Below are 11,120 nucleotides of genomic sequence, written 5' to 3'. Positions count from 1 at the left end.
TCAGTACTTGGGCCTTGGCACTTGGGCCCAGTCCAAGAATGCCTGGCTGCTTTTCCATACCCGTGAACGCTGGCTACCAATGATGGAGCAGAGACCACAAGTTGTCTCTCAGTATCTATTCCACTTTTATTCTCTTCTGGTTTTACTCTGGGCAGCAAGGTAACCAGCTTCATTTATAGCTTGAAGTGGATGATACATGAGGTGTTGTGGGACCTCTGGAAAAGTTCCTTTAAAAAAAGGCATAATTCTGGCATGTAGCTTTTTTTGGCATTTTCCTTTCCTCTTTCTTTTTGATGGGAGGATCTGATAGCTAGAGCTGCATCAGTCAACTGAACCATAAAGTGGCTTTGAGGGTAGAAATCACGTGCTAAGGAGAGCAAAGCAGAAATGTAGGGAGCCTGAGTTCTTGCTGATATCACAAAGCTGCCAAAAGAGCCCTGGACTGCTACCTTAACAGGGCTTACCTTGAAAGAAAAATAAGCCTCTATCCCATTGTAACCTTTGTTTTATATATTTTGTAGGCTAATTCTAACCTACATAAATGAAAAAATACACATTTAAAATAAAGCATAAAGACCACTTTGATTTTTCTCAAGGGCTTATTCAGGTAGAGTATCTCAGTTATAAATTAAGGTCCTTAAAAGACCTGAGCCTATCACTTGAGGCCTAAACTGTAACATTTAGTGTTAAAGATGAGAGTCATTTCCCATTCCGCCTCCTTCTCTTTTCAGTTCAATCAAGCTGTAGTACTATGGTCCCCACAGAAAATGGCTTACACTCTGCCCTCGAGCTCAGCTGCTATCTCCAAGTTCTAACCCTTCTCACTCTGGCACTCTCACCTTCCTGGCTAATTCAAAAGATAAAATAAATGTCAAATAGGATGGTGTCACTGTTAAAATCCCAAGCCTCCTTAGGCAGACTAAGCTCCATCACTCCTGAATCATTGACCTTGTATTATAGTAAATACTGTTATTAGCTGTTATTACCTAAACTCAAAAATCTCAATGGCTTAACACAAATTCTGATGTGGGTCAGGAGTAAGAACTCTGCTCCATTCATTCATTCGGGGACTCAAGCTCCTTCTATTAAACAGTTCAATGTCCTCTGCTGGATCCTTTCTGCATCTTGACAAAAGACAAAGGAAAAGAGAGAGCATGGGGGAATAAATAGCATGGGAGGTTTTTCAGGGCCTTGGAATGGCGTACATCAGCTTCTCCCACATCTCACTGGCCAGGCTGTAGGCATGTGCACCCACATAGCTGAGGGGTGCAGTCCAGCTATACGCTAAGGAAAAATAAAACAGTAATTATTTACTCTCTCCATTTCTGTAGGTCACGACTTTGGGAAATTAGCCAGGGAGTTCTGCCCTGGGTTTGCTCGTGAGGTCAGATGTTGACCAGGACAGTGGTCATCTGAAGGCTTGGATGGGGCTGGAGGAGCTGACACATCATTGCTGGCTGCTGGCAGGAGGCTTCAGTTCCTCCCAACACAGGCCCTCCCTGTGCACTGCTTGAGTGTCCTCAGCCATAGCAGCTGGCTTCCCCCAGAGTGACCAGGAGACCAAGGTGTAAGCCAGAATGCCCTTTGTGACCCAGCCACAGAAATCAATCACTTTCGCCATACTCTTACTCACACAGATCAGCCTTGATTTAGTATGAGACTATACAAAGGGTGAATACCAAAGGCAATATTATCTGTGGACTGTCTTCAACCCTGGCTATTACACGGATGTAGTGAATATCTGCCACAAGTCTAAGGCAGTGTGATATTGTGACTTATAATAAGAAATATGTATCTGATCTTTGTCCCCCCTTCTGGCAGAGTTCCTAAAACCCTTGGAATTATCCTAAGTGATAAGAGTGAAGAAAGTTTCTTTTGTTATGATAACTTTGGAAAGCCCTTACGTAACCTAAGAATGGGGGCTGGTTGCCAGGAGAACCATCCACATGAATAAAGGGTTGGAACTTTCAGTCCCACTGCCCCACCTCCAGGACATGGGTCAGCAGGCTGGAGGTTGAATCAGTAATTAATGGTCAATGATTTAATCAGTCATGCCAATGTAATAAACCCCAAAAGGACAGGGTTGGGAGAGCTTACAGGTTGGTGAACATGTGATCTGGGGAGAGTGGCATGCTCAGCGGGAGTAGGGAAGTTCCATGCCCTTTCCCCATATCTTGTCCTATCTCTTCCACCTGGCTGTTCCTGAGTCATATCCTTTTATAATAAACCAGTGATCTAGTAAAATGTTTCTGCTCTGTAAGCTGCTCAAGCAAATTAATCAAACCTGAGGAGAGGGGACCTAAGAACCTCTGGTTTATAGCCTATTGGTCAGAAACACAAGTGACAACCTGGATTTGCATCTGGCAAGGGGGATTGGAAGTCTTGCAGGACTGAACCCTTAACCCATGGAATCTGTTGCTGTCTCTGGGTGGATAGTGTCAGAATCGAGTTGAACTATAAGACACCCAACCGGTGTCTGGAGAATAACTTGGTGCTGTGTGGGAACATCGCTCCCTTCACACATTGAAAGTTGAGTCTCAAAACCATTATAGGCAGAAAAGTCAGACACAACCAGCAAGACAAATTAGCAGTTGTCTACCTGATTTATTAACACTGGTTTGACAAAATTAGTGGGAAGGGTAATATGCCTAAAGGAAGCAGACTCAACCTTCTTACACATAATACACATGCTTCTCTCATTATTACATTCTTTACAGTGGCACGAATACCTCTAAAACTTTTCCCTAGACCTTCTTAAAGTTATAAAAGAACATAAAGCCATAAAAGTATTAGGAAAAAAAAAAATTAAAAAAAAATCTTCCTGGGGTGGAAAAGGCTTTCTAAAATATGAAATAAAATTGATATATTAACTATACAAATATTTTAAACACTATAAAGAGAGTAAAAAAATGATAACTGGGAAAATTATTTTTAAGACATAAATGGCCAATTTCCTTAATCCCCCCAAATATTTTAAAAACAAAATTCGAAATTTAGAAAAAACATTTTCAATTAAATATGTCAAATCCCACACTAAAGTGGTCTTCTGAGAGATTAGAGATGGAAAGAAACCATAAGCACAAAGAGAATAAGAGACAAAAGCCAACAAGTAGTATTAGAATTTGAAAGCTAGCAAATATCTACAAGAAGTAAAGCCAAGAAGCAAAACCATTTGCCCTGCATAGCCTTAGAAAGGCTAGAGTGCATGGCAAGACTAAAAACAAAGTTTGGTTGTCAGGCTACCTAAAGAGAACTCAGGTTCTTGCCCACCTCCATACAGCCAGATTCATACACAATGTAAATATTTTTGCTAGTATGCACATACACGTTCAAAACAGTGAGTTTTCAATTTGGGAAGTTTAACTAATATGTTCTTAAGTCTTTATAATATTCAGTTTAGATAACAAGGAATTACCAATGTTTGGCTTCACACGTTTGTCAGAGATTCTGTGACAGATCTATTTTCTTCTCTTCCAAATTATCACAACAGTCCAGGGGAAACATGTGGGCTGGACAAAAAGCATTGTTTCTAACCCCAAACTCACATTCTAGATCTGTCACATCACATACCCCTTTGTTCTTAGAAAATAAGAGAACTGAATTAGAAAATTTTTGCTTGGACTAAAAGGAATTTCAAAATGAAAGCTAAATTTATAACATCTTGTTGTCTTCAAAAACCAGTCCCACCATTATAACAATGTATATATATGCTGAGTCCTTGGGGAGAAAAAACAAGATATCTCCCAAATTATGAACTCTGTCATACATCCCAACATATTTTTTAAATAATACAGAATTCAGACCATGCAACAATGTCTTTTATTATGTATGAGTTTTTTGAGTTATTTCCTCAATCTGTCCATACAAAGGCAAATATGAGTATTCTGTTTAACATATTAGAATTTGCAAAATTGATCACTGCCTAAAGAAGGGAAAATTATCCATAAGACACGTTTAACCAGGAGGCCAATTCATCTGCCTACCTCCGAGAACATGGAGGTGCACATGATAGACAGACTGTCCCCCATCTGAGCCTTCATTGACCACCATTCGATAACCCTTCTTCAGGCCTAAGTCCGCAGCACATTTCTTGCCAACAATCATTAAATGTCCAAGAAGCTGAAAAAGAAAGAAAAGTTTCTTAAGCATAGGTAACTTACAATTTCTTGCCATTAAATAACAGACTACCAAAGCGAAATGTTAAATTAAAAAATTGCCAAGTTGAAACACTCCTTTGAGCAAATATTTAGAAACTCTTGTGATCCTAATACAACATAATTTACAATTAAAAAACCAGTAAGATTAGGTATTTATGTATCACTGATTTCAATTAAAAAATGAGACATAAATTTACTGCTCAATTAATACAATTAAGTTTTCTTAATAAAGCAAGACATCTTGCTTTCTTGTTATTAGGGACAGTATCAAGCAGGATAGGTTTGGCTATGCTGTGGTAACAAGCTACCCCCAAATCTGGTTTACAACAAAGAAACATTTCTTGTGTTCACTGCATGTTCGTCACAAGTTGACCAGGTTCTATTTCTAATCTTTTTCACTTTGAGACACAGACTGATGGAACAATTTCTATATGATTATAGTAGCAGAGAGAAGAGAGAACATGGCAAACTAGCTCTTAAAAATTTTCACTCAAAAGATATATAGCCCTTCCGCTTGCATTCATTGGCCAAATCAAGTCATATAACCAGGCCTCACACCAATGAGGCAGCAAATATAATGTGCCCCTAAAGAACAGTGAATAGTTACAAACATTTATACAATCTACCACAAAGAGCATTTGGAAAAATTTTAATTAAGGCTGATAACTCCTGGCAAAAGCAAATAATTATTTTTCTTTCCTGCAACAGTATTAGTAGAAGGATCCATGAACCCTCTCCTATATGATATACTATTTCTTTGTTAAGGAAAAATGAATCTCACCAGTTAATCTTTATGTGGAAATCTGTCTGCTTAAGAATTTGTGGTGATAGATGTTAACTAGTATTGTGATGATCATTTCATAATATATACATATATGAAATCAGGTCATACACCTAAAACTAATACAGTGGTATATGTCAATTACATCTTATTAAAAACCAAAACTATTTACACACTGCATTGAAGCTCTAATGCCCTTAGGAAAATGAAAATGTAACATCAGTTTAAGGTCAAAATTTAGTCTCCCAATTTAAAAAGCAAGAAAATTAATTGTGCTAGTAAATTTACTTACACTCTCATCATCATCTTCTGCTACAGAAATCTGGGAGATATGCTTCTTGGGTATCACCAGAAAATGTGTTGGTGCTTGAGGAGAAATGTCATGGAAAGCAAGACACTAGGGAGAAGGGAAAAAAATATATATATCAAAGTTTAGTATATCATTTTGTAGGCTAAACTTACTCTTTCTTATAACCCCATGGGAAACAATGTAGTAAATGCTAGGAAATCAGTAGTGTACACAATACATGTGGCCCCTTGGTCCTTTCCATAGAATTTACGGTCTAATGGGAAGACTGACTTTAAACAAATAAACGTTTAGCTAACCAAAGGTCCCATATGTTACAAAGGAAAAGTAAAGGGTGAAATAAAGGATTAATCGGAGAAAAACCTGATTCAGATTGGGTGGGCAGGGACAATCACCCTGAGGTAGTAACATGTAAACTGAGATCTAAAGGACGAATAGAAATCAGACATGTTAATGCTAGCCCACCTCTCCAGTCCTACTCAAGCCATACTGTCCTCTCTCTATGCCGGGCTTTTTAAATGCAGTTTCCTCTCCCGCCTTGATCCTCAATCCCCTCAACTCCAATTTCTGTCTAACTAAAACTGCTATTCGTTCCTCAGCAGCCAGTATAGATATCATTTCCAAAGGCTATCTTCTGATTCCCCTCCCCACCTTCCCTGAGTCAGAACCCCCAGCAGTGTAATTCCCTGGTTTTTTCCTTTACTGCAGTGATCAGTTTTGTAATTACATATTTGTCTGATATTTGACTAATATCCATTTTTTCCATTTTACTCGACTATTTAAGAAATATCTATTCCCTTTAGTAGAAATGAAAAAGATAAGTAGCATGTAAACAAATGACATACCACATGAGTGTTTATCTTTTGTTCTCTACTGAAGGTAAAAGCTGCTTAGAACGTATCCCTACTTACTTGTCTCAGGAGTAATTCTATATGATGCTCCATACAAAATGCTGTATCATTTAGATTGCATCATGCTCCTACTTTGTTGAGACATTGGTGATTCAAAAGTCAGCATTTCAACAATCATTTATAAAAAAGTAACTGAAAATATTTCAAAAGAAGTGTGCATTTTCTATAACAAAAGACCTTCCCGAACTAGTGACAAATAAAGGTATTTAAATTCACCTCGAAGAATCTAATTAAATCTGAGATAACGTTTTGAATCTAACAACAATCCTAGTAGCATAAAATGAATATTTTTTATATCCCATATTTCTTAATTTAACAAAAAGTTTACAGAACTTTTTCTATGTAAATCAGCCTGCGTTGTCTGAAGACCCAAATCCATAAATACAACTGCCCATTAAATATTTTACACAGGATGCCTGCAAGTCACATCAAGTCGGCCTCTCTAAAACAGAATTTCACCTACAGGGAAGTCAACAAAACTACATTCTTAGTCCCTTGAGATAAAATTGCTTCCTGCCAAATATAAAATGAACCATTCTTGCCGGGAGGGGCTAACGGAAAGCAAATCCCGGAAGCAGGCCCGCTTAGTTCGGGAGTCCGCGTCCGGAGCAGGGTGGGAATGGGGATGGGGGTGACCAGCTGGCCCCGCGAGTCCGCTCTCCCCTCGCCGCCCCGAGGTGCGTGCCCCGGCCGTCTAGCGCAACGCAGCACCGGGAGGCGCCCGGGATCGCCCTGCAGGCCGGCTGTGCGCGGGAGATCGCGGAGATTGGGCCCGAGTCAGGGTGCGATCGGGTTTCTCTATGTCAGGCAGAGAGCGGGCGAGATTGTGAGATTCCTGACACAGGCGAGGTCCGACGCAGCCGGGGAGCCCGCGGGCGCCCACGCCGAGGGCCCGGCGCAACCCGCACACGCGCCCAGACCCCGCGGTGCGGGCCTCGCGGGCGCCCGGCGGCCTGGCCCGCGCCGGGGCTGATAACGCGTAACCGGAGCGCCGGCACGCGCCGGCAGGCCGCCTCAGTGCGGCCGCGGCCCTGCCCGCTGGCTGGGGGCCCGCAGCAGAGGCCGCGCCGGGCGGCCGGGTCCCGGCCCGTCCTCTCCCCGCGGCGCCGCCCGACCCTTCCCTTCCCTCCACGCGAAACTGGCGTGTCCACCAGCGAGGCGGCCCCAGGTGCCTACCTGGTCATCCTCGAAAATGATTTTGGCTGGGATTTCCTTGCGAATGATCTTCCCGAAGATCGTGTCGCCACCAGGCCGGGCGACCTGAGCCTTAGCGATCTCATCTGCCATTGCCGCCTTCCTCCCGCACGGCCGCCGGGGCAGAAGATGGGAGGAGGAAGGAGCGGGGTCGGAGCAGAGGGCGGGAGCGCGCGGCCAAGACTGCGCTGGGACCACTGCTCTCGAGGGCGAGCTGTCCTGCGCGTGCGCACTGGCGTCCTGAGCCGCGGGGTGCGGCGGATGGGAGGGAGGTTCCTGATCCCCGTACCCGAGTTGCTGCGCCAGGGTCCTTTGTCTTTTTCCCTTTTTTGTCTTTCGGCGATTGGAGTTACTGGTGTAAGCCGTTCTCCATTTGCTTTGCCGACCCTTGTAGAAAAAATCGGATACTGTAACTGAAAAGATTTGATCAAGCAGTGCTGGCCACGTTTGCTGGCTGAGACACATGATCCTTTTATTTCTCAACTACTTCAGGTCTTGGCTCCAGCATGAAAGCCCTCCTAACATCATTTTCACTCCTTCTACCAGTGGTTCTCAGCCTTGACTACATATTAAAGTCACCTGGAGGACTTTTAAAACATCACGGTGAACGTGGTCGCACCCCGGATCAATTAAATCGGACTGTCTGGAGGTGAGACCCAGGCATCCGTAGTTTGTGAACCTCCCTAGACTGTTATGCAATGAATTTTTCTCAGCGGTAATCAACAATGTAATATACCCCACCTTAAAGGAAGAGAACCTTCCTTAACTCCACGTTCCCCCTTTGTTGCTCCTTTTTAAGAGTTTTCTATATATATTATGTCCACTTTCTCATCTTTTTTTTCCTTTTTGAGCCCATTTCCTTCTTGTCAAGGTCACTCAGGAGCTCTAAGAATCGTATAGGCAATTCCATTTCTCATCACGCTAGACCTCTTGAGATCATTGACGGCTGTTGACGACGATTTCCTCTTTTCAGCGGTAATCTTTACTCTCCCACTTCTCTGGATGCTGTTTCTCCTTCATAGTTAGTCTCCTGTGTCAGTCTCCTGCGTCAAGCCTCTCAATGGATTCTCTTCTGGGCCCTCTTCTCTAGCTAGCAATCTCCAGTGTATTAAGAAAAATTAACTGTACCTCCTGGACTACTCTATATGATTATATTTTACCACTTCGTCTTGGCAAAATTACTGAAAGTGGCCCCTTTTAATATCAAAGGTGTCCCATTTGGTAGTTTTGCTGTCAAAGATATTACTGGAACAATTGGCGAAATCTAAATAATGCCTATAAGTTAGATAACAGTTTTGAAAGTCATATTAATTTCTTCATATCCACAGTAAAATTATCAAAGTCAGCTGATCTGTGGGAGTAGAGGCTATAACTTAGGTTTCTAACATGTTTCCAGGTGATGCAGTTGCTGCTGGCCCTGGAACCATACTTTGAGAACCACTGATGTAAGAGAATGTCTTTGTAGGAAACAACACACTGAAGTATTTGGGAGTATAGAGGTATCATGTCTACAACTCTCAGAGATACTAAAAAAAATACTTCTATATAGGGACAAGTAAAGAAATAGAAAAGGATAAAGCAATTGTAGTAAAATGTTAACATTTGCGAAATCTAAGTGAAAGGTATATTCAAATTCTATTATTCTTGCAACTTTTCTGTAATACAGAAATTGTCAAAAAGTTAAAAAGAAAAAATATGTACTAATTTGGAAAATAAATATTAGGTCCCCTATCTCTAATTGTGAGGCTTTATCATCTATAGAGCAGTGACTCTCCAATATTTTATCTCCTGACGTACTTCTCCCCTTACTAGATTGTAGATTGGTCTACGGTATATATTATTGCTCACTCATCATGTCCATTTGGATGTCTACTGGGCACTTCAAATTTATTTTTACTTTCTCCACAACAAATAAAAAACCTCCTCCTATAGTATTCCATATCTATAAACTGGCGATGGTAAGCAGAATATGCCCATGACCTAATCTCTGGAGTCTATGAATATTTTAAATGGTAAAGGGTTTTGCAGGTATAATTAAGGATCTTGAGGTGGGGAGATGCCTGAATTATCCAGGTAGACCCAATATATAATCCCATAGTTCCTTATAAGTGAGAGAAGGACACAGGAGAGTGAGAGTCAGAGAATGAGCTATGATCATGGAAGCAGAGGTGAAAATCAGAAATTGAAGATGCTGTACTGTTGGCTTTGAACATGGAAGAGGCCTCAAGCAGATTGCATCCTGGAAGTCAGAAGTCCAAATTGAGTTTCACTGGTAAAACCTTGGTGTCAGCATGGTTGCATTCCTTCCAGAAGGTCTATGAGAGAATGGTTCTCTTGCCATCTGCAGCTCCTTAGAGGCTACCTGCTTTCCTTGGCTTGTGGCTCCTTCCTCCATTTTCAAAGCCAGCAGCAGGTGGTATTGTCACTCTGCTTCCTTCTTCCACTCATAAGGGTCCTTGTGATTATATTGGGCCCATTAGACAATCCATCTTCTCATCTCAAAATCCTTAATTTAATCACACTTGCAAAGAACCTTTTGTCATATAATGAGACATATTTAGAAGTTCCTAGGATTTAAACAGGGGCATCTTCTGTAGGCTGTTATTCTGCCTAGCGCATAGCTCCATGAACTTGTATGATGAACATGTTGGAATTTCTTGTTCAGTTCTGGGCCCCACACTTTGAAATGCCAACAAACCAGGCCATATTCCCAGAAAAACAAGAATAGTTTTTTCATTTCTGGAACAGCTGAAGGAACCATATAGATTTACTTAAGAGATAAGCTTCAGGACTGAACTGATTTGGGCACTATGGGAACTGTACTTTCAAATATTGTCAGAGGAGTTTTGGTTAGCTGAATACAGGACCCTAGTTAGCCAAAAATTATAAAATTAAATTATATGAATTTTCAGGAAATTGGGCTGTGTTACTAAGCTGAAAATTAAAACAAGCATCTTTTAATCATTAGCAATCATAAGGCACTACAATGCAATGTCACAAGATCATATAATTGTGTCCTAGATAATAAAAAGAATACCAAGTATATTTCATTTAAATTGCTCAATTGTTAAATACTCCTTGCAAATCTAATGCATTTTAATAAAACAGCAAAGTCAGTCATTATCTTGCTAATCTCATAGTGACTTACAATATTCTTTAAAATGCCATAAATCACAGAGAAGGTATAAGATCTTGGTTCAAATCTTTCATTCCTTAGTCAAATTTACTTAAAAATTAACTGGAAAGTTTGTGCGCATAGGGAAAGCAAGCAATTGTCGAGATTTGGGGGGGATGTGTTGCAAGGTCATATGTTAAAATATATTTAAAGAAATGCGTTATGGTTGTTTATGGTCGTGATGCTGCCAATAAACTGACTTCTCTACTAGCAAAACCAAGGAGTAGGGCAAGTCGAGCAGAGCAGCCAGCATGTGTGGAGGGTAAGACCAGGCTTTGTGGTGTGGCATAGGCGTATTTATCTCAGACCTCCATTTACTAGCCCTGTGGTCTTGAACAAGTAATTCAACCTCATCTTTTGGGGGAATTAAATGACAATGTATGCATAGCACTTTTGGGAGTCAGCGGTCCAATCAAATGTCCGCTGTAGTCGTTAGAGCATGGCTCTTACTAATGCACTTTTGCAAAGAGACAGTCGCAACTGGGAAACGTTAAAATAAGGGTTCTTTAATAGATAAGCCCAACCCCCAAACAGGACCTAGCGTGTAGGTGTCGAAGCCATCCCTTAAATGTCGACCCACTCTCCGCGGCCAGAG

General features: G+C 41.3%; 1 protein-coding gene across 1 annotated transcript; it reads right to left on the bottom strand.

Annotated features, from left to right (window-relative positions):
* Window positions 1-3,800: 3,800 nt before the first annotated feature.
* On the bottom strand, window positions 3,801-7,568 carry HINT1 (histidine triad nucleotide binding protein 1). Its single transcript, XM_016118473.2, has 3 exons — window positions 7,333-7,568; window positions 5,231-5,335; window positions 3,801-4,119 (listed from the first exon to the last, which is right to left on the bottom strand). Exons 1-3 carry the CDS (start codon window positions 7,441-7,443, stop codon window positions 3,955-3,957), a joined length of 381 nt encoding a protein of 126 aa, XP_015973959.1. The 5' UTR covers window positions 7,444-7,568; the 3' UTR covers window positions 3,801-3,954.
* Window positions 7,569-11,120: the final 3,552 nt, after the last annotated feature.

The sequence above is a fragment of the Rousettus aegyptiacus genome, unplaced genomic scaffold (genome assembly GCF_014176215.1).
Source record: "Rousettus aegyptiacus isolate mRouAeg1 unplaced genomic scaffold, mRouAeg1.p scaffold_m13_p_7, whole genome shotgun sequence".
NCBI classification, from domain to species: Eukaryota; Metazoa; Chordata; class Mammalia; order Chiroptera; family Pteropodidae; genus Rousettus; species Rousettus aegyptiacus.
This window is presented reverse-complemented; position numbering and strand designations above follow the sequence as displayed.

Coding starts and splice junctions, on each gene's coding strand:
- HINT1 (XM_016118473.2), bottom strand. CDS start 7,443: ATGGCAGATGAGATCGCTAAGGCTCAGGTCGCCCGGCCTGGTGGCGAC. Junction 5,336..7,332: donor TCATTTTCGAGGATGACCAG/GTAGGCACCTGG, acceptor CCTTCTCCCTAG/TGTCTTGCTTTCCATGACAT. Junction 4,120..5,230: donor CAGAAGATGATGATGAGAGT/GTAAGTAAATTT, acceptor TTTCTTTTTCAG/CTTCTTGGACATTTAATGAT.